Source organism: Acromyrmex echinatior, chromosome 1, assembly GCF_024713525.1.
Source record: "Acromyrmex echinatior isolate Ae372 chromosome 1, ASM2471352v2, whole genome shotgun sequence".
Classification (NCBI taxonomy): domain Eukaryota; kingdom Metazoa; phylum Arthropoda; class Insecta; order Hymenoptera; family Formicidae; genus Acromyrmex; species Acromyrmex echinatior.
Genome location: NC_141852.1, coordinates 6,942,697 through 6,967,901, shown reverse-complemented (window position 1 = coordinate 6,967,901; position 25,205 = coordinate 6,942,697). Strand labels below are relative to the sequence as shown.

The window sequence follows — 25,205 nt, the reverse complement described above, 5'->3', positions numbered from 1 at the left end:
ACGGAGTCACATATTTTTCTGCCGGAAGAGTCGAAATCGACACTTTTGGATTAAATTGACAGAGATCATATGATTTTCAGAAATCATGACAAATTTATGTATTCTTTAAAAAATAGGATTTTATTAAAATATCTAACTATAATAATATAATAATATTGCATTCTCAACTTTTAAAGAAATCAAATCACATCAAAGTTATTATCGAAATTTTCTCTTAATTTCGGTTGAAACCGAAATTTCGATCGGTCTCTAGTCGTCTTCACGATCCTTCTCTATCATCTTTGTTGATCACATTATCATTTAGATAACGCAGTTTATCTGCTATTTCATGTCTCATGCCTTTATTTACCTTTTCAGCTAGGTATACACATCGATAAAACCAAATTCGGTGCGCATGCACGAAAATCAGGACGCCGATGAAACGTTGCGCGAAACCACGCGATGACGCGGTCACGCTCGTAGCCGAACTCCGAAGTTGAACATGAAAAAGGCGCGAAATCGAGATGCACGGTGCGCGGCGCTGCTGTCGCGCGTTGCGCATGCGCGGCGCACGTTCCAGCCGTTTCGATATCTCGCTGCGTTCCCGCCTTTTGACGGCCGGCCAATCTACGGTCGTCTCATCGAGCCGGCTCGGCGGGATAATCACGCGCGCGCGGGACGGATCGCTACGGAGCGATTTGTTTTGCCAGGATATACCAGTATATACGGAGCCAGTGGGGCGCGCCTCAACGAGTGGATTTTGGTATCTTGCGGAGATTTGAAAGGATATCCAGGCTGGCTCGCGGCGGTTTTCGCTAAGGATGAGTTCCATTGTGATCGAGCACGCACGACTACACGAAAAATCGAAGAAGTTCCGTCCGTCGAGATCCCAGGAGTCAGAGATCTCCCTGCCCGAAAGGTTAGGCTTTATATCCTTGTCATGTCGCTTTTGGTTATCTGCTAGATCGGCCTCATACCTACTCCAACTTCTTTACCTGTTGCCTGTGCTTTCTTGGGAACGGGGAGGGGGGGAGAGGAAACAGGACAGCAGGTGTACACTGTACACCCGCGCGCGCTCTTTCGCTCGCCCTCTTGTAAGTAAGGTTACCGAGATATGCTCGGGGCGTTTTGTTGTCTTTTCTTGGTTGCGAGGAACGTTCTGAATAGTATTGAATAGTGCTCAAAGTATTCTACGACCGACTGTCCTGGCTTTGTTGTGCCTCACAGTGAACGCTCGAATGTACTGCGATCCATAGTCGAGATTTTGCTGTCGAGAAATCGCCACGTTTTTGGCTGTCGGTCGTAAGTTTTTTCCTGTATTTTCGCAAACAAATTCAATGTTCGTCATATTTTAGGAGAGTTTCGGATTTGGGAAACTTCGGTTGTAATCTTAACGGATTATCTTCGTGATTTTGTCAAATGTAAGATTGAAGTTCGCAATTGTACCACTCATGAGATTTATGGAGTAAATATGTGTTCTTAACAAGTAAAATAGTAAATAACAGCAAAACTATGTATATTTTTTTTGGTAGACCTTTGGCAAGGATTGGTTCAAATAATATTCTTTTGCTTTTTTATATGCATGATCATATATAAATGAGTCTCTTAATTTTCTCTTTGCTGTTATGTACTTCTTTGTCTTTAGTTTTATTTAAGAAGACAAATTTATTCTTTTTGCGATTTGTATGTAACATTAATAGTATTTTGCATTGTGATCTTTGTGATTAATATCTAATATACTTTGTATGTGTAATTCAAATACTAATCCTTTCCTACAGTATTTGTCTGGTTTTATAACAGTTCATTGTAAGAACTTGATATCATTTCAATTTGGAGAATAAGAGCTTCTGTATCTGTTCACATATAATGAATAAAGATCCATCTTCTTCATCATCACCTTGGTGGAACAGGTTTATATATAATTTGTTCCTTTACAATTGAATTGGTATGTTTGTATTTAAGTTGTTTTTTTAATAAAAGAGTTCTCCATATATGTTCACAGTAAACGATTACGTTTGGACGACGGCTGTAATAACAATTTAAACAATACTCTCAACAGTCACTCTGAAAATAGTACAAAATGGCCATATTCTGGAGATGCCAGTCTCATTGAACCTGAAATCCTAGAAGATATGGGCGTTAGCATGTTAGAAGATGGAATAACTAATTGTGAAAATACAAAAAGACTACAATCCGAAGGGTGTACGATCTTAGCGGAGAATTTAGCTAGTAATAATAGATCAATAATAGATGATTCTGATATTTTTGGATATCAAGAAGAAGTTTATACAAGTTCTAGTTTGGAAATTGCGATTTCAGAAAGGTTTGTGATAACAAAAATTGCTGGTTTTAAATTATGTCTATTATTCACACACACACGTGTATATATATATATATATATATATATATATATATATATATATATATATATATATAAACATATATAATTATTCTTACAGGGTTCAACAAGATTCATGTGATACAGATGATTTAACTGGATTTGGTGGTACAGAGAATGAATCTGGCTATTCTTCAAGAATGGAAGCTGATTACTTTGGAGATTTAAAAGACAGCTTTACCAAGGAAAAGATTAACACTTCTGCCGAAAAAAATGAGCAATCTTGTTTAGATCAATTTTGCTTGTTTAGGAGAAAAAAAAGACCTTCCGTTTATGGCGAGGATAAGTTTAACAAGTTATCAGATGAAATAATTTTGATGATATTGAAATGGTTACCTAAGAAATGTTTGGTAAGAATAGTAACACAGTATTAAATGTAATTTAATAAATTATGTACATGTCTCAATTGTATAAATTATTTCGTGTGCAGGTACGCTCTATGCTAGTATGCAAACGTTGGTGCCAAATAGCTCAAGATGAAGCATTATGGACTAGATTAGATATGGGTAGTAAAGTTTTAAATGAAGGCACATTAGGGCATATATTGCCGCGAGGGGTTCAAATTTTAAGACTGGCACAGGCGGAAATTGCGGATCCTGTCTTTTGTGAAGGCAATCAAGTCCTTAGCGATTCTTATATCAGTAAATTACAGTACTTGGATTTGTCTATGGCGGTCATATCACCAATGAGTTTGGCTATCTTATTATCCAAATGTAAATGTCTGAAAAAATTGTCACTGGAAAAATGTATAGTAAATAGAGATTGCTGTAGAGCGATTAGTCAAAACACTGAATTAGAAGTTTTGAATTTAACAATGTGCGAAAATATAAATATCGGATGTATTATGGATTTAATGGAACTTAAATGGTAAAATTATTAATCTATTTCTATATGTAATAAATGTTTTCCCAATTTTAACACAATCGGATTGTTTCAGCTTAACTGCCTTCAACATAGCATGGTGTTCTTTGGATAACGAATGTATAACGTTACTTTGCAGAACATTGCCAAAATCCATTACTCGCTTGAACTTAGCGGGTTGTAGAAAGACAATGACTGATGAAAGTAAGTATGGTAATTAGGATTTTTATTATTTACTGACTTTAACATGCATTTTTTTCTAAATTTCAGACGTAAAGGACTTGTTAAGAAGATGTCCGGATATTATAGAATTAGACCTGAGTGATTGCGCTATGCTTACAATGCATACCGTCCATAATTTATTAAACTTTTCAAAGCTCGAGCACTTATCACTGAGTCGTTGTTACAGCATCCCACAATCGGCATATATAAGATTAGCTACTATGCCGTGTTTATTGTATTTAGATGTTTTTGGCTTAATGACTGAATCAGTGCTTAAATCATTACAAGCTACTTGCCGTGAACCTGAAATTAACAAGTACCTATATAGTTCGGTAGCGAGGCCAACAGTCGGTATTCGAAGAACCAGTATTTGGGGTCTTCGAGTTAGAGATTAAATTTAATATGTAGGCAATTCATCAATTTACAAGAGATTTCATCGATAGATCGAGGGATGGATTTGACCAAAGGGTAACTCTGATCTATATATAATGTTGCATTTTTCTACTCAGACTGAATATTGTATCGATAAAAAGTTAAATTTAATTTGGAGAAATGAAATGTAGATTTTTAAGGTAATAGTATAGTTCTTCCAAAGTTTAATATTGAATTGTTGCTCAGATATATAGAATTCTTTGTAAGTAGAATATCTCAGACTTATCGTTAATGGCAGTTTTCCCAAGGTTGTTTTGACATGAAAATTCCAATACTAAAATGTAAGTAATATATTTTAAATAAAAAGTGTTTATACGCGCACAATAGTGAAAATGTTTTCAAGCATCATTGATATAATTCTGTATATGTATATATCTTCACTGTTATGTGATGTCATATTTGAGCGAACAAAATTAGGAAAATTTGATCGCTCAACTTTAAACACTTACTTAAAAATTATTGTTGAAAATGATTAGGAATCTGCCATTAATGGGTATTATAAGTCTGCAACACTTATATACGTACTATTCCTATATGGAGCATTTGCTGATATTTAACATACTAAGTTATTTCGGCTGTGTGAGACCGTTTTACTATTTTACAATTTTCTAATCATGGTATATATATTGAATTTTGTCAAGGACTTATTTTGCTATACATGTATTAATTTTTAATAGTAAAGATCTCAAAAAAATAATATAATGATGGCCAGGTATATATATACATATTCGTATATTATTTACAACAAAAAGAAGTCATAAAATGCAAAAGTTCAAATTTACTTTGTATTTGTGATAAAAAATAACTGCCTACTATTAGTAAAAATAATTATATAAATTGATCAATTTGTTGTGCATACAATAAAATTGCTTAAACTGAAAATTGGGTTTTTTTTATGTTGAATACATATTTGTCATTGTCATATTGTTATATTGATATGCAGTTAAAATATTTTTAATTTAAATTTATATATAATTTTTTAGTGTTCTTATATTAAGCAGTAACTTTAGTTAATTATTCGAATAAATATTATTGTACGTTTAATTAAAATTGCAACAATTATGTATGTATTTAGGCACGCATATATCGTATTTAAATATTTGTATATGAATGATTTTGTGTGTGTTTTGCATAATAGTCATGATTTTATTCATGTTAGAATAGTTAGCGGAAAAGAATTTACAAATAAAACTTTTGAAATTGACATTCGAAGTTTTGCTTTGTGCGATTTTCTATCCCGTCAGATTTTTCTAATTCTGATTTTTCAAAATTTTTATTTTTTCCGAATTGAATTTATTACTTAAAATTTAGAGATTTACTCAGAATCATAATTCTTAGAATTAAAAAAAAATTTAATAATATTAATATAATTATAAGATTAATAATTTATATTAATAAAAAAGGCTGATAAGAAGAAAGAGAGAAAGAGAAAAGAATTGAACTGATTTTTTGTGCTAATACGTGCATCACAAATTAATGAATATATAATGATAAATTAATAATAAAATTATACAGACGTGCGTTTCGACTTTTAATGCAATCATCTTTAACGCCAATCGAGTCAAATAATAAAAACTAAACCTAATACAGCAATTAAAATGTTGGATTTCGATCAAAAAATTAAAAGTAATCGTACGTATATTTTACACACACACACACACACACACACATTGTATCGATGATTTCTTCAAACTATTGTTAAAAATTGTAGCACGCATAACGATTTTAATATTAATTATCCAAATATAACAAGTAGGGCTGTTTTCTTTCGAAATTTAGGAAAATACATTATATATTTGTAAATCTATATTTTTAAATAAAAGTATATATCATAATTTAATATAACTATTAGCTACATTCAATTAACAATTGTATAATTTCGATTCTTTGATTTTGAAAGATTAATAGCCAAATTTCGAAGTTTCAAAGTTCAAATGTTTGAACACACACATTTTGCTATAACCTACACTTAGCTCTAATAAAAAGAGCGTTGCATATATTAACAAAGAATGAATAAATCTCTAGAAGTATGCCCCAAAAATTGTGCTGAGATGTCAGACAACAACAATAATTATTGTATATGCTAGAGAAATATCGTCAAATAAAGGATTTTTTAATATTTCCATTTTTACAATTTGAATTTTATGTATTTAAAATTTTTATTATAACTCTCGAAATTTTAATTAATGTTACTTTTTATCCGATTATATTTTTCTTTGATAATTTTTGAATTTGTATATTTTTGTGATTTACAAATATCGATGATTATGTATGACCGATAAAATCAGTATTACTTTTATCGATCGTAAATAAAATATATTATCAATACTTAATTTCCTAGAAAATTTAAATTCAAAAATAAACAAATGAATTCGGGAGAAGATTTTTAGGTAAGAGATAAATTACAAAAATTCGAAGATTTGTAGTATTCCAAGAATCTCTCTCGAAAAATAACAAAATACTCAAACATCAACGGCCTCTTTCGCGTGTTCTCCAAATATTAGAAAAATTAAAATTAGCCTTATCTCCATTGAAGGAAGTTCAAGAAGAAGGGGAAGAAAAAGAAGACATGTGCCTTCCTTTAGAATCCCTATACTAAGGTTCTAATCTTCCAATCGTTTCCTATTCCGATCAGTTTCCTCTTTATTCGCATGCGCGATAATTCTAGTAACTTTCCACGCCTCCTCCTAAGCATACCACAGACGGAGTTTCGCATGCGCTTCATTCCAAAAAAAAACCATCAGCCATATTGGTGTGTTGTATCGCTGTCCTCAGTAATTTCGAAGATCAGCAAAGGTATTTTTCCCGTAGGCCCGTCGCCGTGCTCTACGTCGCGGTCGTGCGGGATCCGGCCGACTGATCGTTTTCCCTGTGGCCGCGCCGTCCCTTTCGCGATCCGTCGCGCATGCAAATCACCCCGATGTTCGCCAGCAAAAAAAGTTTGGTTAATGTTGCCACCTCGGCTCGCGGAGTAACCAGCTCCGCTCGCGCTTTATGAGAGCACGTCATGGAATACACATGAAATACGCGACTGTCTCGCGGTAACGCGCGTCCGTGACGCTCGACGTTGCCACCGTTGGCTGTGTCGCGACGCCATGTCCCCCGGGGGGATGCATGCGATTAACGAGGTTCGCGCTGCTGCTCTGTTGTGTGCCACCCTCCGTTCGTTTCTTTTCAAATCTACGTCGCTTTACGTGTCACCGCGTTCGTCGAGGTGACGCGCGCGCGATCCGGTACACCTTTGAGCAACAGGTACAGCCTGTCGGCTTGTACATCCTGCTCCGCGAAATCGTTGCGTTAGATTTTTCGTATCATACACATCACAGGTCCGCATTCAAGTTGTAACAGATGACGGATCTCCCGCCGTGACGGGGAGCAAATTTTTTTATCTATCTGTGATTCCTTGCTAGAAGTTGCGTTATCCTACTGCCTTTCAGTTTCTTACTAATTTTCACACAGTCTGGCAAACATTTGTTTTGCGAATATCATTCAGCACCTGATAAAAAACACCTCGGAACTGTCACGTTACACAATCTGATTCCTGTGTATTCAAGATTTTTGTAAGATGCTTTCTAAGACTTATCTTTATAGCGTAACATGTTATGTTTTTTTATATTATATTATATTGTGCTTTTTTATAAATTGTAGATTTCATTTGTCTTGTTTTTCTTTTTTTCAGGAGATAGTGCATCATGACTGATTCCATGAAATTTGGTCCAGAGTGGTATGTGATTTATGTCACTGGTGAAACATTAGAACGTCATTTAGTTATGTTTAGAATTGTATTGTATTTATTATATTTATTGTATATAGGTTGCGCAAGGTTTCATCAGGTGATAGTTGCAATACTGGTAGTGGTGGTGGAGGGACAACAACCTTGAGTACACCTCGTTATCAGTTAGCAGAGCATAGATATGGTCGGGAAGAGATGCTGGCCTTGTTCGATCGCAATTGTAAACCTTCGGAGCCATTGACAACTTTTCCAACACTGTATGTGGAGAAAACTCAGTTTCCATTGGCTCTCACAACCATGACAGATGATGAAACGGTAACTTATCACATAAAAAGTGTAAAGTGTATGTAATAATACTTTGTTCTTTGATGATTTTGTTTATTATATGAAGCCTAATTTAATTTATTTTTGCTAATAAGGAAAGAAAAACGCTATGAAATTGTAATATTATTGTATATTCTTATTTCATCTTATATTAGAGATTATCTAAAAATTAACAATTCCAGTTTTCTTGCAATAGAGTTCTTATAGAGTTATCATAAAATTGGAAATCAAAGAATTAGCAAGGAAATTGAAAACGATCAGGAAAAAATCAGGGAATTTTGCAAAATTTTGTTGAAAATAAAAATTCTTGGCTTTAAAGAAGTTTAATGTATTTTCATCACACTGATAATAGTTTTAGGACATTACCAATTTAAAAATGCAAGTGTGTTAGTAGCATTAATGATAATTTACATTGCTATGTTAAATTGATCTCTTAACAAAATATAAAACGATTTCCAATCTGGACTAAAATACAAAAAAACTTCAAAATTTTATTAAATGTTAGAGAAATCATGACATTTGTAAAAATCAAGGAAATGTTAATGGAATTTTAGGATGAGAAATTCATGAATACACTCGTATGTTTTTATCAAAAGTATTTGTTTGTTTGCATTTTAATGATAATATTAACGATAAATTATAATTAAGTACTTTTATTTGATATTTTTTTAATTTGTTATTACAATGTATTATATTAAATATTTATTTTTAATTGGGCATTAACCCAAAATAAATTGAATAAACATTTTTTTTTACGGCAGAAACGGTGTTCTCGGTTGTAATCTTGAAGTTTTGAAAATTTTCGCTTTTTAAACACTATTTTAACAATATTATGAAACAAATGTATTTTTTTTGAATAATGTTTTTATATGACTGCTTTGTTCAGGGTTAGGTATTATAAAATTATATACAATTGGAATAAGTTTATTTTATGAAATATAATGTAAATATATGTATTTGAATTTTGCAGCGTATGTGGAATGGAGGGATAACTAATATTGGTAGTAGCCGTGGAAGAGGTAGCAGTGTGGATCGTGGACGTGGTAGAACTGGAAGAGGAGGCTTGTATTCGTCTCATTATTCACGCGGAGTTGGTTTTGATGATTCCGGTGATGGGATACGAACCGAGAGCCAATCATTCCAGGTATGGAAAACCTTTTTTTAAGATATGAATGTGCTTTTTACTAATTTATTTTAAATATAATATTTTCTCTCTCTGTATTTTCCATTATATATGTATAAATTATGCTTAATATATATGTTACAAAGTAAAATCTCAAATTTTACTTTGGCTACATAGCCCTGTTTAGACTAATCTTCAAGCTATCTCAATTTTTTTTACACAGTTTTGATATATCTTAATATTTACTACCATTCCAAGTAAAACCCGATATTAAAGTATTTTTTATTATTTCTTTACCATAGAAACTTGAGAAACTAGATATATCTTAAAATTTATGTACTAGTCCTTTTTATTAAAATTTGTACTTTATGATCAAATGTAACAGGCTCAACACAAAGTGGCAAAATCTCGTAAATTTGATTTATAGGGAAGAAATAGGACGTTTGATAGATCTCAAAGCGAACGCAGCTGGTCAGAAAGAAACGGCGCTTCAGATCCGATAGAATGGAACGGGTCGACTAGTCCTAGAAAGGATATAAATCGTGGGACTAGTAATAGTTCGCTTATGGAGAGTAATTGGAGACGTCATCGTGGAAGCGGAGAGGACGATGATAGTTGGCGCAAATGGGGTAAATACACGTCCTGTTTTTTGTATTTCTTTCACGACTGTTATACGCATATAATATAACTATATAATGAAACAATATATTTATATAGGAAGAAATAATTGGCGCGAAGGTGGTAGCATGGATCGGGATAGATTGGATCGAAATGAGGGTGATGGAGAGGAGGGTAGAGGTGGACCGGGACGATGGGAGCATCGAGGAAACCACAGACCTTCCCATGATTCTGGTCATCATCCACCACCTCGCACTGCTCGCACTTGGGAATCTAATCATCACGATAATCATGACAATCTACCTGAATGGCATGTTGAATGAAATGATTTCTCTCTGTAGAGAGTATATCTCTTTTATCTTATATTCTAAATTTTATATTATAGGGCAACGGAGAATCCAAGTGAGAGTGGCAGTTTTGATGCTTCGGGTGCATTTCACGGTGGAATGTATTCGGATGATGATGAGGACGGTGCAGCCGGTGCTTCCCAACAAGGCAGAACTCGACGCGTCTCGGAAGGAAGTGCTTCGAATGTAGTGAGATCTAATAGCAAATCATTAGCTTTTGGAACAGGTTCTGTTCAATCCTTGAATCGCCATACAAGTAATACAATAGCCAATACATTAAGCAAGGAACGATCAAAACCATTGGATTCGCTTGAAGATAAGGATGATTCTATGCAGAAAGAGAGGAGATGTACCTCACCTTCTGTTAAGTCGACTACTGTGCCGTCGACTGAGAGCATTCCCACAAAGACTTTAGCATCCTCAGATCTCTTGCAGAAGAAGACTATTGGATCTACAAATATGGATAAAATTGAGACTTTAGGTGAGAAATCTAGCGAGCCTCCGAGCGGATCTCATAATAAGGAGAACGTACAACCAGAGATTAAAACGGAGCCACAGATAACTGCTGTGACTAATCGACAAGTTCCTTTAGAGCATCCGAAGCTCGTACATAATACAGGAACTGCTAATGTCAGGCAGAGAACAGAAGATGATCTAGATAGAATGAAAGAGGAAGCCGACGCTTTGGTAGCCAAATTAATGGCAGATGAGGAAAGTCACAAGGAGAAAACAGCCGCTACTAGTGTTCCGCCTGCAATTGGTAATCAATCTTCCACAGTTTCCTCCACGGGTAATCCGGAAAAATGGTTTTACCGTGATCCGCAGGGTGAAGTTCAAGGACCATTTTTAGCTAGTGAAATGGCTGAATGGTATAAGGCTGGTTACTTCACTACGGGATTATTTGTGAGAAGAACTTGCGATGAGAGGTACGTCACACTTGGTGATTTGATTAAGATGTTTGGAAGAGTACCGTTCACGCCTGGTCCACCAATACCTCCATTAAAGGTATGATTTATTATATCATACTTTTATTGTGTTTTAACAGTATTTTACTAATTCAGAACTTGTATATAGATTACACATCAATGTAACCAGTTTATATAATGTTGAGAAAAATATGAAGTTTAAAATTGAATAATATTAGAGAAGAAAGCAAAAAAGGAAAATTTTATTTATAGTCATCTAAAATATTCAAGTTTTACCGTATAAAGGGAAATTCAGAGATTTTGAAAATGAAGCTCATGAAGTTATACATTATTATTACATTCTCAACTTTTCAATTGTTGTTGAATATATTCATATTAGTAAGATTGAATATTTTCATTTGTTAGCAATTAGCAGAACAAGTGATTCCACCACCTGTTCCTAATGCTGTACCGGCTGGACTAACTCCTGGTGTTATTCCAAAGGCTGGATTAGAAGATCCATTACTATTGATGACATATCAGCACATGCAGATGCTACACAATCAGATGCTATTCAGGCAAATGAGAACATCAGCGATAGCGAAATTGTCGCAATCGGAGCACTGGTCTACATTAACTCCTGTGGAGCAGAATCAATTGATTTTACAATACGTCATACAAGATGGAATGCAGGAAATTCCGGAAGTGCCGATAGCGACAAATCCGTTTGTGCCTCACCTAACGTCTCAACCTAATCCTGTTATGCAACTTTTCACTCAAATGCAACAAGTAATGTCTTAGTATATTTTTGCTAATCTGACAATTTATTTTGCATCGTAATAATACATGATGTTATGCAGGCGAAAACGCAACCTGAGACTCATTTACCAACGAATCCACATACAACGGCGTCGGCCCATCCAACAGCAATGGATCCTATACAGCAACTTATCCAACAAATGGGCGGTTTACAAAACTTGCCCACTATGCAACAACCAAATATTGCTCCGACACCTACACCGACGCAAGAAGACAATCCAATAAAGTCTTTGTTACGTCAACTTAATGTCAACACAAATGGTCATCCTCAGGCAACCACCCATATGGATACTGTTTGGCCGCAGCCCCCGCCGCAAATGGTTCCCCAATTTAATGCGCAGAATTGGTTAGCGCAGGTGTGTTGTGGTTATAAATTAATTTACGTAAAAATTTAAGTGTTTAAGTGCTAGTAATTTAAGTGTTGATGATTTTTATCTATTAGTAATTTCATTTGTCTATTAATATCTTGTTTTCCAGGTCGGACCCATTCCCGCGATGCCACCAGGTCAATTACCTGGTTCTCTCTGGGATTTACATGCTAAAGATATGAAAACCGAGCAGCAAATATTGGTAAATTGGCTTTTATTCGGATCTCTCTTTGTATTATTTTTCACGTAGTTATAAGATAATCAATGTCTGATTTTCTTTTATTAGGAAGAACAAAATCTTAAGTTACAAGAAGACAGAAAAAAGGAAGAATTACGAAAACAAGAACAATTGCAGCGTCAAGTGGAAGAAGAGAATGCAAAAAGGAAGCAAAAGGAGGAACAAGCTAGACAAGCTGAGGAAGCAAAACGTAAAGATGAGGAAAGAAAGAGAAAGGAAGACGAAAAGAAACGAAAAGAAGAGGAAAAACGTAAACAGGAGGAAGAGCAAAAAAAGAAAGAAGAAAAGAAACGTAAAGAAGAAGAGAAAAAGCGTGAGGAAAAGAGGAAGCAGGAAGAGGAAAACTTTAAGAAGAGACAGGAAGAAGAAAAAAGAAAGCGGGAAGAGTTTAAAAAACAAGAAGAAAAACTAAAGAGAGAAGAGGAAAAAAAGAAAAAAATAGAAGAAGAGCAAAGAAGGCAAGAAGACGAGAGACTCAGGTATGTCTGTGAAATTATAAAAAGTTAATATTAGCTATTAACAAAGAATAAAATGACAAAATAAAATTTGCATGATGAAACTTATAGAAAAGAGGCGGAAATACGCCGACAAACGGAAATAGAAGAGCAAGCGCGTCGTGCGGAACAACGACGAAGAGAAGCCGAGGCATTGCGTAAACTTCAAGAGAGAACTAAATCCCCGTGGGCTCAAGCTCCACGCACATTGACTCCCGCCACTCACACTGCTTCGCTTGCTGAAATACAGAGACTCGAGAGAGAAAAGAAAGCGGTAAATTATATATATATATATATATATATATATATATATATATATATATATATATATGTATACACATATATATATTAATATGTGTTACATGTCTACATCTATTACCTTCTTACAGGAAGATCAACGGCTTCAGCTATTGATGCAACAACAGTTGGCACAGCAAAAGGCAGTAGAAGCAGCACAAGAAGCATCGGTAATCGACTCTTCAAAGCGATTGCAGTTCAAATGGGCAGAAAAGGCTATTACCGCTAGTAAACCTCTGCAAGTGAAGAGTCTCGCGCAGATTCAGCAAGAAGAGCAGGAGCGCGTCACTAAGGTAAAGGTACTTATTACCTCTTAAATATGCGAATAACGCAAAATATTGTTTTTGAAAGATTTTACATAATGAAGAATTGAAATATCTTAGCAGGAAAGGGAACGGCTAGAAAAAGCTAGTCAGAAAGAATCTGCGAATATGCTGCAGAATTCCGGAATATGGGGTACAGCATCACAGTGCTTGAATTGGGCTAATTCGAATGCATCAAGCAGCCAAATGTGGTCCACAAATTCCGGTACTACTACTGGGTTCTGGGATCCTACTCCTATTAAGTCGTCCACCCCCATAAAGCAGCCCGCTAAACAAACTGTAATTACAAAACCTGCCTCCAGCCAACAACAGCAGCAAAATAATAATAACAAAGCGTCCAAAAGTAAGAATAAGAGAGAAGAAGAACTAGTGAAGAAATTGTTTGAACAGAACACTGCCAAGACCGACGAATTCACGCAATGGTGTAATAAAGCATTGAGTAGTATACAGGCGTCTGTGGACAGTAAGTATTTTATATTGAATATTCTCAGAAAGAGAGAAAGAGAGAGAGAAAGAGAGAGAGAGAAAGAGGTAGAAAAAAGAGAGAACGAGAATGAGAATTTTGTTTTATACGCATATATAATACATTTACAGTCCCTACGTTTGTTGGATTTTTACGAGACATCGAATCGGCGTATGAAGTTAAGGAGTACGTTCGCGTTTATCTTGGAGATACCAAGCAGAGTGCGGAATTCGCCAAGCAATTCCTTGAAAAACGAAGCAAATGGCGATCAGCGCAACGTCCTCAGGCACAAGCGGATGACTTGTGTAAGCCAGCACCCGCTGTTAATCCAAATGCACCTGCAGAATTTCAAGAAGTTAAGGTATAATTAGAAGTTTATAATTACATATATTATCTTTGTTTTAAGGTATTCTTGTTAATATTAAATCATCTTGATATAATTATATATATAATATTAGGTGTTGGAATTAATTCGTAGCGTTTTTTAATGAAAGAATGTTATTTATTTCACATGAGCATTAAAAAATACATTAATGAAAGTACTTCCCATCACTTGTAAAACGCTACGAATTAATTCCAACACCTAATAACAAGACATAATATTTAATTAGATTTATTAAAATAAATTATATATTCTCATCAGAAATAATTTTCTTAGTACAATTTACATTATTATAAATATTATAATATTAAATTAATATTAAATATAAGTATTAATATTAAGTACAAGTATTTTTTTTCTCACATCTATGAAACATTGATTATTGAGAAATTTTTTTTTTTTTTTTTTTTAGGGAAAATCCAAGAAACCAAAGAAGGGAAAGATGTTCAAAGTAGATAGCAGGATCCTTGGCTTCAGCGTAACTGCTGCTCCCGATCGTATTAACGTAGGTGATCGCGATTATGGCGAAGGCGTCTGAACTGTTTCACCAATTTACCTCGTAGAAATGATGCGACGCTCGTTTCATTAAACGGTTCGTTATTTATTTATTGTACATGCCAAACCGGTGCTGAGAAACCCAATGCGGGTATCTCTTAAAGCATATGAAGACTTTTTACAATCCAACACACGAAGAAAGAAGCTCATCCCTTCAAAGTTGATCGTCAATAAAGCGATCTTTATTTAGAACCGGCTGAGCGTGGCGTTATTTTCTTACATTACACACAAAAACTCCTTTGTACATATTACTCAAAGAATATTTCGCATGAAAGAAGATGGACTTACTTTTTCCTATGTACACAACTAAGGTTGGAAACTTTTATAACATTTCATCTCGCCATCGTCACTGAAAATACACAAGAAAAAAAAGGAGAGAAAAGTATGCCGACCGATAATTGTTCATGCGGATATATGGCAGTCAATAGCAATATGTGTATGTAAAGGTGTTCAATGACAAAGAAAGCAACATTATAGAACGTGCTTGAGATCGCGAAAATCATCACTTCTACGTCAAATACTGAATATACGGTGCGTCAGTATTTGTCCTTATTGAATCCTATGGATTTTCGCTTCATCGCAGACACACGTCGAGAAAAGAGATTTACTTTATATTACTATACATCATTTTGCAAATGATTTAAGGTGCAATTTAGCATGAAGAATCTTCCCTCACTCTTTAATACTTCTTCGCTGTCATAATATTGCAGTAATGATACTTTAAGCAGAACATATGATTATCGTATATGAAAGAAATACAATAACAGAATGGATACTTGTATTATATTCTGAAATGATGGACAAGGAGAAAAAGCGATTCAGAGCGTTACTTTCCTGATATTATGAGGATAATTATATGAAATAAAACTAGTGACTTTTGACTCAGCACAGTATTCTTCATTAGAAACTTTCGGTTTCATGATAGAAACACAATAGCGATTAAAGGTAATGTTCATAATGTGTATTACTACTTCCTCAAGAATATCGCATCAGATATCAGCGTTGATATCTTGGATGAAATCCTGGTAGCACTGATTACTGCATATATGGATCTCGTTGTCGTCGACATAGACTTCTTCTATACGCTGTAGTCGATCATATAATAATAAACATTTGAAAATACGAAAAGTTTGTGAAAGATTTAAGTGGAAGACGTAATACGTACAGAGAAAAATGGTATTTCTTTTATAAAGTTTTATTTTATAACTCTGTAAATGTCGCGTAGCTAAAAATCCGTAACTGCTTTTTAGCATTTTTAAGAAGGTTAATTTGGTTTTTTTTCTAATTGGACTAATATGCGTTTACACAAGTACGACGTTGGATAAGCGTGGAATGTTGTGACAGATCTGACCACACGTAATATTATGATGGTTGTTAATTAAGGTTCACTGATCTTCTTTTGTACAAGATGGAAAACAGGAGAAGATCATAGATCCTTACATGAAAAGATTTATGTATAAATAGATTAATGTACAGAGTAATATAGTGATGATTAAACAAACCGATTAAAGCGATATAATAAAAACAGATAATTGATATTGTATCAATATATTCTATTATTGTATCTAACATACAACGTAATGAAATAAATATTATTATATTTTCAATTTGGCTTTCTTATTGTTTTAGAAATTAATTTATGTATCGAAATTAGATCTTATAATATCGAAAGAATTATATATGTGTATGTATATATGTATATATATATATATATATATATATATATATATATATATATATATGGCTATAGCTGTATATGTAACAATATAAAATGTTTTTGTTAAAAGATAAATGTATAAAAACATTTGTATATTTTTTCTTGTAGATTAATGTATTCTATACTTTATATACTCTGTATATGTGCGGGTGATAATAGATGATTCTGAATGAAGATACATTTGTAATGGAATCACAAGTTCGAGAAGTCATTTTATTGATTCTTATAAAAAAAAAAGAAAAACCTTAGAAAAAAAAAGATATTGATAACAGAATAATGTTCCACGACGGGATTACATGAACATGAATTAACCTTTCTACTCCACATATTGCTACAAATAACTGCTTAAAAATTAGCGCGGATTGTTTTAAAAGTAAGCATAAATGATTCGTAATACATGCGACGATATTTTGTAATGCTAATGGACGCAATAAATCTTTCTTAAACATATGTACTAAATGTATGCGGGGTGAGCGGCGTTGCGGTTGGATATCGTTACGAATTGTTATACATGTTGTGCATTGATTCATACGATGTCATGTATCATAATAAAAATCATTTAATGGACAAATTAAATCTCTGTGTGATAAACATCTAGGCATGAATATCTCTGTACATATTTATATGTATATATACATATGCATGCGTGCGCGTACACACCACACACACACACGCGCGCGCGCGCACACACACACACACACACACACACACACATACGCACAAAAACTATAATATATATATTATATATAATATATAATATATTAGGGATGAGATATTCGAAAACCACAAAACTCTGAAAAGTTTTAAGTTTTCAGAACACGAAACTTTACGCAATTTTTATTTTGATTCAAAACTCGAAACCTGAGGAAGAGATACTAGTTTCGGGACGCAACAGCATGTGGAAGGGATACAGCATGTGAAAGAGATAATAGTCAGCAATCTATAGTAATCTAATTGGTAGATAAAAGTCTGATAAGATTGCCATATTTTGTAGATGAATAATCATCCCCTTCACAGCAATATATCCTTTCATCAACTAATATTAGTAACGCTCAGTTAAAAATATTTCTTTTGATAATAAAATACATAAAATGAGCTCTTGTACATTTTTCACTAAAAAAAATCGACCTTTCGACATTTAAAATTGAGATAAATATAATTTTTCTATATTAAGAGATAAAACAGGATCATTACATGAATACATCAACTAAATAAAAAAAAAATTATGATCAAAATTAGATATTGGAATAATATTTCTATATATATTTTAATAATATATTTATTTCAGATATGACAGCGCGCCGATTACTTTGGGACGTGCAATACAATGAAAATAATAACAATAAAATAATCTGAAATAATAACAATCTTAATTAAATTTGATCGTCGACTTAATGCTACTAGCATCTTTAAACCTGTAAAAAACTTATTGTAAAAAATATTACTCTAGCAGAAATTCAAATTTGGATCTTTCAAATTCTGTGCGGGCGTCCTCTCAATTTGATTATCGAGATATGTAATATTTATCATAATAACACATTGAAAGATGCACAATTATATATGTGAGATAAATATATTTAAAAAAAAAAAAATATATATATATATATATATATATATATATATATTTCAATATAATTTGACTACAATTACCGTTTCTCTTACTATGATTGTTTTCATTGGTAGAAAATAATTTTATCAATATTTTAATAAAAAAATCATGTCAACATTTTTTTTATTTATTATCTTACGAGTTTTATAATTACCCTTTTAATTAATATTTCAAAATTTTCAGAATTTTGAGAATTTCGATGTAAAAATAAGGTTTCGATTTATCTCTATAATATATAATATATATTTATATATATATATATATATCATACATATATATTATATATATATATATTATATCATATGTATCTATATATATAATTATATTTTTTTAATTTGTCGGTAAATGCAACGACAGTTATTCTTCTATGCGAAGATATACGATAATTACCTGTATAACAATAACTTTTGCTGAAAAAACAAATTTTCTGGAATGTTTCAAAAGTGTAGAATAAAATATTTGAACACATTGAAAAGTTTATATTCCAGGCTTCTGTGATGATAGTCAATCTTCTTTTCTTTTCCCATTGGATGATACAACATTAATATCGCTGTAATCTCGTGCAATATCGATATACTGAAAAATATTATTTTTATAAATAAACAAATTTGTTTACTTGTAAATATAAAAATTATTTTTGATATATATACACAGTAAGTCAAGATCGTGGTTGGCCTTACTCAAAGCTAATAAAAGATATCGCCCTAAATCTATCATGAATCTAGAGGGCACCTTTGTCCTTGATGCATTATCAAGGAAGATGTCATTGAACTTTCTTAAGAGAATCACATTAAGCACCATGAGTACCGAATACGTATCACGCTGTGTTCCTCTGCATTCACCCGAAAGGTCCAAAAATGTCACAATTAGCGACTGCTAAATATATGAAAAAATCGAAATCATTCGTACAGAAGTGGGTGCAGCGATATAATGTGGCAAAAAATGTCGATGATTTAGCGGAACGTGGCAAAGTTGGATATGCAAAGTGGACAAAAAAGACGATAAAAAAATAGTGAATCTATTTTAACAGGAAATCCTGGCTTAACACTGCGTCAAGGACAAGCAAAATTGAAGCAGAAAGGTTTAGATATATCATACGAAATTATTCGAACCTATCTCAAGGCTAATAACATGAAATAATGCAACACAGCTTTTTTATAAATTAACTCGACCACGCTCTTACTTGACTTACTGTATATATATATATATATATATATATATATATATATATATATATATATATATAAAAGATGTGCTGCATACATTAGTAAACAATTTTAAAAAGTAAAATTAAAATGTAAGCCAAAAAATAAAATTTACGCACAAAAAAAAAATATATATATATATATACACACACACATTAGAATTAAAGCATACAAACATAAGAGAGTTAAATGAGTCTGATTTTTTTATTACCTTTCTTGGGACGAGAAATTCCAGAATTTGTAATATTATATAGCACAATGACACTACAAGCAAGTAGGCCAATACACCGCTTTGTATTTGACTAGCTAATCGTTGTCCTAGATTTCGTTTTGCTTCACGTTTTACTAAATTATACACTATTTCTGTACGTTTGGTAATGTTGAACCAATTATAATATAAACCTATTCTCCTATGTATCTCGAAAGGGCATCCGATATCGCCCTTTTTGTAATCCATTATAGCCATCTCCAGTCCTTCAATTAATGCAGGTACAGTAGGTTCCACGAGGTAAATCAGATCCGGTGGCAAAACTTCCGGAATACCTCCAACTTTCGTTGACACTACTTGCAAACTATAAAACAATATTTGTTATTGTATATTTATTTTCGTTTATTCAAAAACTTTGTTAGTAGAAGAATATATGATAATTATTATTTGTTAAAACAATTAGATTCAAAATAAAATCCAAATTAAGGGTACCATAAATATGAAAGACGGCAAAGTGTATTATGTCGTAACTTACCCACAAGAGGCTGCTTCTACAATAGCCATACAGTAAGCCTCTGTCAGGCTCGTATTTAGGAAAATATGACCCTTGTTCAGAACGTGTCTGACTTGAGAATGCTCCAGACTGCCTAATAAAGTTACTCTATGTTGCAACAGATTTCTTTCCCGCACCTCTTCTATGAGCCATCTTTTCGGACCGTCTCCGCCAATTAAGAATTGTACATTTTTGTGACGTAAACAGATCTCGGGTATTACATGGGCTAGAAGGTCAACGCCCTTCCTATATACTAATCGCGATACTATTACTATGGTAACTGGAAAATCATGATTACAATTATGGCAATCAGAATGAAACCTTGTTAATACAGACAACTATAGACCTCGGAAGCTAAACTTACTAAAATCGTTGTTCCGTTTACTGATATCGGGTGTAAATAATGTGGTATCAACTGCATTTGGGATAACCGACACTTTTTCCTTTTGCACTTTGGCTCGTAATACTGTATTTTCCTTTCCAGTATGAGACACGCATATGCAATGATCGCAATCAACTAGCGATATTTCGAGAAATTTATTTGTCAGAATAGCGGACGCGTCCGCAAAACCAAAAAGAGAATGATCCGTGAAAACAGTCTGCAAAAACACAGCGTAGTCACTTGATACTACCCGAATTTTATCATTGGATCAATGAAGACTTACTTTTAGTCCCATTAATCTACCGATTAACATCCCTTCGTGGGCTAAAGCAGAGAATGCAGAATGGCCATGTATTATCTGTATCTCCTCTCTGATGAAGATATATCTAATGAGTGGAAGAGAGCATACCATCGTTGGAAGAACACATTGGTTATAGAAAACCTTGACAGGGATATAATATACCTTAAATAAGACACAAGGATATAAGAATAGAAGACAACATGAAGAAGTTTAAAGAGATAATTGAATAATGATGATTTCATTCACTTGCATTACATTAATAACGAATTTGATTAGACACTCAAATGTGCACTGTTGCATATTAAAGCCATTGTATTGTATTTTGAGTAAAATGAAATGCAAATATTTCAAATTATAAAAAATATATTTTACCTAACAGCATAAGTATATTAAAAATTTTGAGTTTAATCTGTTTATTATCTAAGTATGAAAAAATAGCTAAAATAGATAAATTTTTAGCAAGTACTGCAATATTGATGTATATTGCATCTAATCATATAGATGACAGACATAGAATTTAGATTTATACTATAATTCTATGTGTATGATACATTAATTTAATCAAATACAAAAAAAAAACAGCTATAATTCTGGAGCAGCAAAATATTTCTTTGAGTATATATTTATATTATATAATCATATATATTTTTACATGAATTTGTATACAATGACTTTAATATCAATGTGTGTTGATGCTTTCAATAGAATTTGTTATTAATTGTACATTAAAGGTTGCTTTATACAAAATATCTAAATGCAAGGTATAATATAATCAACATTAGCAATGAGGTACATATATATGATTGAATATTAATTATTCGAAATATTGATACATTATTATGATTTTACATTTAATTTTACTAATTTCATATAGAGCACTACAGCAGCTTTTAGTATGCATTAATGTAATATAATGCAAGTTCGAATAAGAATTCGAATAAGAGAATTCATTATAAGAGTGAAACATACTTTCAGACCGTTTGTCATATATCTTATTCCTACTCTATCTCCATAGGAGTGGGTGAGTATTACCACCTTGTGCCCATGTTCCAGAAGACATTGAGAAAGATTGAAGATATGCTCTTCTACGCCGCCCATGTTTGGATAGAAGAAATCTGAGACCATGCTGTTTGAAATAGTATATTATATGTGAATAAAATAAAATAGATATAATATGTTTATAAATAATGTGTGTGTGTGTGTGTGTGTGTGTGTGAGAGAGAGAGAGAGAGAGAGAGAGAGAGAGAAAATAGTACGTCATTAAAACGAAAACATTACGAGTACGAACCAAATTTTGTGTCTTGCACCGTTCATCTTCACACCCGTGCATGATTTATACTGTTAGATTTAAATTTGCGATTGCAAATTTGCCGTATCATCGCCGAGCGCATTCGCTCATCACGCCGTTTTCGCTTGATGATTCTATTACTATCTCATTGTGGCGCATGTCAATTTTCCTCGAATCATGTTTATGCATTTCTAATCAACCTATCCGCGTTGATTGATAGCTATAGACAATAGTGAATAACTAATGCATATCCATGAGAGCATTCTAACCTCAACAAGAGAAAAAAGATCCAAATTCTCTTCGCGCGGGATTCAAGCCACTATAGGAGAGAAGTTGCGATAAGGACATTGAAGGACATAACCTGCACAACACTGCTCTCTGGCTGTGTTTCAAATTTAGTTTACTGCCAGTTTACTGAAAATGCGACAGTTTACGTTACGTGCACTATAGATTTCCAGTAAAGGCAGTACAGGCAGTCAATTTTGGAACGTACAGCCTCTGTATCATGCAGACAACTTGTGTTCTCTCTGTCGATACATCGATTTAATTAACCGATTATCTACAAGATTATCTATCGGTAAAGACAGATGGATAATAAAAGAGTTATCGGCTGTAGACAATCGAATTATAGATTCGAAGTTTTGAATGCAGATGTCATCAATTCGTAACAGATTACTTAAGTGTTCGCGTCTTCTCGTGCTGTTGAAACCAAATAAATAAATAATAAGAAATAATAAGTAAGTGCTGCAGTTGAAGTGTGAATCGATATTCTGTTGAGATGCCGATCTTGGACAAAAGAAAAGGGGACGATATTCTAGCATTGGTTCCTGCTTCGAAAAGGACCAAAAATGAAGTCGTCTTCAGCAGCAGAGAGAAGGCGGTTGTGCAAAGCGTGAGTATAGCCACAAGTATATATCTCTTGAAACTCTTGTAATGTTTGTGCACATAATAAAATTTTAAAGGGCCCACCACGGACATCCTCCTTAATGTCAATGATAATGCTCCTCGAGGGTCATCAAGGAGACATTTTCTCAATAGAGTTTCATCCGGAGGGACAGTACCTCGCATCCACGGGATTTGATCGACAGATCTGTATGTTTTATACATAGATCGACATATTTGCACATAAATTTTAATTAGTTTATTTAATGAAGTATATTGCGCCTTTACAGTCATTTGGAATGTTTACGGAGAATGTGAAAATATTGGCATTATGACTGGACACAGTGGAGCAGTGATGGAATTACATTTCAGTCCGGATGGCAATCATTTATACACAGCCAGCACAGACATGACACTGGGTTTGTGGGATATAGTAGCTGGTACGCGAATTAAGAAGTTGAAGGGCCATACTTCGTTTGTAAATTCTGTATCAGGCGCACGAAGGGGACCTACGTTGCTCTGTTCGGGCAGTGACGACAGTACGATACGTATTTGGGATCCGAGGAAACGGGGGCAGTGCTATACATTGAACAATACATATCAGGTACCATACAATACATAAAAGTATTCTTGTTGAATAATTTAAATTATGTGTCTATTGATTAATATTTATAATCTGTTTTTATTTTAAGTAATGCCTAAGATGTTAACACATCTGTGATTATTTTATAATATCTTAAGATTATATTTATAAGACTAATTATAAGAACCTATTGTGAATACTAGTTTATGTATGAACTTTTATTATCTAGGTTACTGCAGTGACGTTCAATGATACAGCAGAACAAGTGATTAGCGGTGGTATTGACAATGACATAAAGGTGTGGGATCTTCGAAAGAATGCTGTGCTCTACAAATTGAAAGGACACACTGACACCATTACCGGATTGAGTCTCAGTCCTGATGGATCTTACATACTTTCCAATGCTATGGATAACACGTTGAAGATATGGGACGTGAGACCATTTGCTCCTTATGAACGTTGCGTGAAAATACTGTCTGGACATCAACATAACTTTGAAAAGGTAGTCTAATATTTTTTTCTAATCTAATTGATATCCATAAGTTACATTTGACATCGATTCTTTTTACTTGATTTATTTAAGATGATTTTAATCCTCTGAATTTAATGACAAAATTTCTAGCACAGTTATTAATGTTGAATTTGTAAGATCTATTTAATTTGCTTTAATTGGAAAGCATTAATTAACTTCTAAGAATCAAAATGACATAACTTATATAGAAATCTCTCTCAATATGCTAGATATAGTTTAATACGAATAATTCAAATTTACAGAGGTAACATAAAGAAAATTCTATTGTTTGATATTTTTGGCAAAGAGATTTATAATTGAGTGAATCTTATAAACTCATCACTGTCAGATTTGGAGGGTTAAATATAATAGAACAGACTGTATGAATACCAGTCTGTAATAGTTTGAGAAAAGAAATATTTATATTATAAATCTTGGGATATTACATTGTTTGATAAATTGTACATTTTTTTTAGAATCTTCTGAGATGCGCGTGGTCACCGGATGGTAGCAAAGTATCGGCGGGATCGTCAGACCGATTTCACTACATCTGGGATACTACGAGTCGTAGAATATTGTACAAATTGCCGGGACACAATGGATCTGTAAACGATATCGATTTCCATCCAAAGGAACCTATAGGTATGTAGTGATTCCATAAGATAAACGACACTATAAATATAGAGAAATGTAAATTTTGTATATTTTCTAATTTATTTCGAGGAATAACAATGTTCCAATTTATTTCAGTGTGCTCGGGATCTAGCGATAAACAAATCTACTTAGGTGAAATCGAGACCTGATAACACGGAACTCATATTTAATACATTTATGTATTTGTAAAAAAAATAGAGAGAAGAAAAGACAGAACCGTCTTTGAATATCGATAATTTTTCTCTTTGTTTCATTTCCTTTACTATATTGTGCATTGTTCAATTCGTATGTGATATATTTACGTATTTATAAAAAAATAAAGAGAACAAGAGAAAGAAGTGTCTGAATATCAGTAAATTTTTCTTTCATTAATTTCATTTCCTTCGCTACATTGTGCATTTTCCTATTGTCCTTTCAGAGATAATCAACAT

At 33.2% G+C, this 25,205-nt stretch overlaps 4 protein-coding genes across 17 annotated transcripts; 3 read left to right on the top strand and 1 right to left on the bottom strand.

Moving 5' to 3' along the window:
* Nucleotides 1-600: 600 nt before the first annotated feature.
* On the top strand, nucleotides 601-5,096 carry Skp2 (S-phase kinase-associated protein 2). Of its 9 annotated transcripts, none has more exons than XM_087411606.1 (8): nucleotides 602-898; nucleotides 1,335-1,400; nucleotides 1,758-1,889; nucleotides 1,982-2,302; nucleotides 2,439-2,727; nucleotides 2,808-3,244; nucleotides 3,315-3,442; nucleotides 3,509-5,096. In XM_087411606.1, exons 3-8 carry the CDS (start codon nucleotides 1,846-1,848, stop codon nucleotides 3,853-3,855), a joined length of 1,566 nt encoding a protein of 521 aa, XP_087267732.1. In that variant the 5' UTR covers nucleotides 602-898; nucleotides 1,335-1,400; nucleotides 1,758-1,845; the 3' UTR covers nucleotides 3,856-5,096. The 9 variants fall into 9 exon arrangements, with proteins under 9 accessions (XP_011050697.2, XP_087267732.1, XP_087267737.1 ...); XM_087411611.1 differs by having other exon boundaries at nucleotides 1,335-1,444; XM_087411624.1 differs by lacking the exon at nucleotides 602-898 and adding an exon at nucleotides 916-1,073.
* Nucleotides 5,097-6,557: 1,461 nt separating this feature from the next.
* On the top strand, nucleotides 6,558-17,174 carry LOC105143863 (GIGYF family protein Gyf). Of its 5 annotated transcripts, none has more exons than XM_087411566.1 (16): nucleotides 6,558-6,688; nucleotides 7,572-7,616; nucleotides 7,706-7,940; nucleotides 8,920-9,093; nucleotides 9,500-9,701; nucleotides 9,790-10,000; nucleotides 10,076-11,042; nucleotides 11,369-11,731; nucleotides 11,803-12,117; nucleotides 12,239-12,331; nucleotides 12,416-12,846; nucleotides 12,934-13,135; nucleotides 13,251-13,451; nucleotides 13,545-13,944; nucleotides 14,076-14,305; nucleotides 14,739-17,174. In XM_087411566.1, exons 2-16 carry the CDS (start codon nucleotides 7,585-7,587, stop codon nucleotides 14,862-14,864), a joined length of 4,182 nt encoding a protein of 1,393 aa, XP_087267692.1. In that variant the 5' UTR covers nucleotides 6,558-6,688; nucleotides 7,572-7,584; the 3' UTR covers nucleotides 14,865-17,174. The 5 variants fall into 5 exon arrangements, with proteins under 5 accessions (XP_087267692.1, XP_087267689.1, XP_087267686.1 ...); XM_087411563.1 differs by having other exon boundaries at nucleotides 13,542-13,944; XM_087411560.1 differs by having other exon boundaries at nucleotides 13,251-13,457.
* Nucleotides 16,779-22,630, bottom strand: PIG-A (phosphatidylinositol glycan anchor biosynthesis class A). 2 transcript variants are annotated; one of them, XM_087411645.1, is made up of 8 exons: nucleotides 22,145-22,630; nucleotides 21,826-21,982; nucleotides 20,839-21,018; nucleotides 20,538-20,772; nucleotides 20,156-20,453; nucleotides 19,624-19,984; nucleotides 18,888-19,083; nucleotides 16,779-18,783 (listed from the first exon to the last, which is right to left on the bottom strand). In XM_087411645.1, the coding sequence occupies exons 1-8, from the start codon at nucleotides 22,168-22,170 to the stop codon at nucleotides 18,749-18,751; spliced, it is 1,488 nt and encodes a 495-aa protein (XP_087267771.1). In that variant the 5' UTR covers nucleotides 22,171-22,630; the 3' UTR covers nucleotides 16,779-18,748. The 2 variants fall into 2 exon arrangements, with proteins under 2 accessions (XP_087267771.1, XP_011050696.1); XM_011052394.2 differs by lacking the exon at nucleotides 18,888-19,083.
* A 158-nt stretch (nucleotides 22,631-22,788) lies between these two features.
* Nucleotides 22,789-25,131, top strand: LOC105143859 (U5 small nuclear ribonucleoprotein 40 kDa protein). The gene is made up of 6 exons (XM_011052393.2): nucleotides 22,789-23,036; nucleotides 23,107-23,236; nucleotides 23,317-23,630; nucleotides 23,839-24,111; nucleotides 24,597-24,762; nucleotides 24,871-25,131. The coding sequence occupies exons 1-6, from the start codon at nucleotides 22,923-22,925 to the stop codon at nucleotides 24,921-24,923; spliced, it is 1,050 nt and encodes a 349-aa protein (XP_011050695.1). The 5' UTR covers nucleotides 22,789-22,922; the 3' UTR covers nucleotides 24,924-25,131.
* The last annotated feature ends 74 nt before the right edge of the window (nucleotides 25,132-25,205 follow it).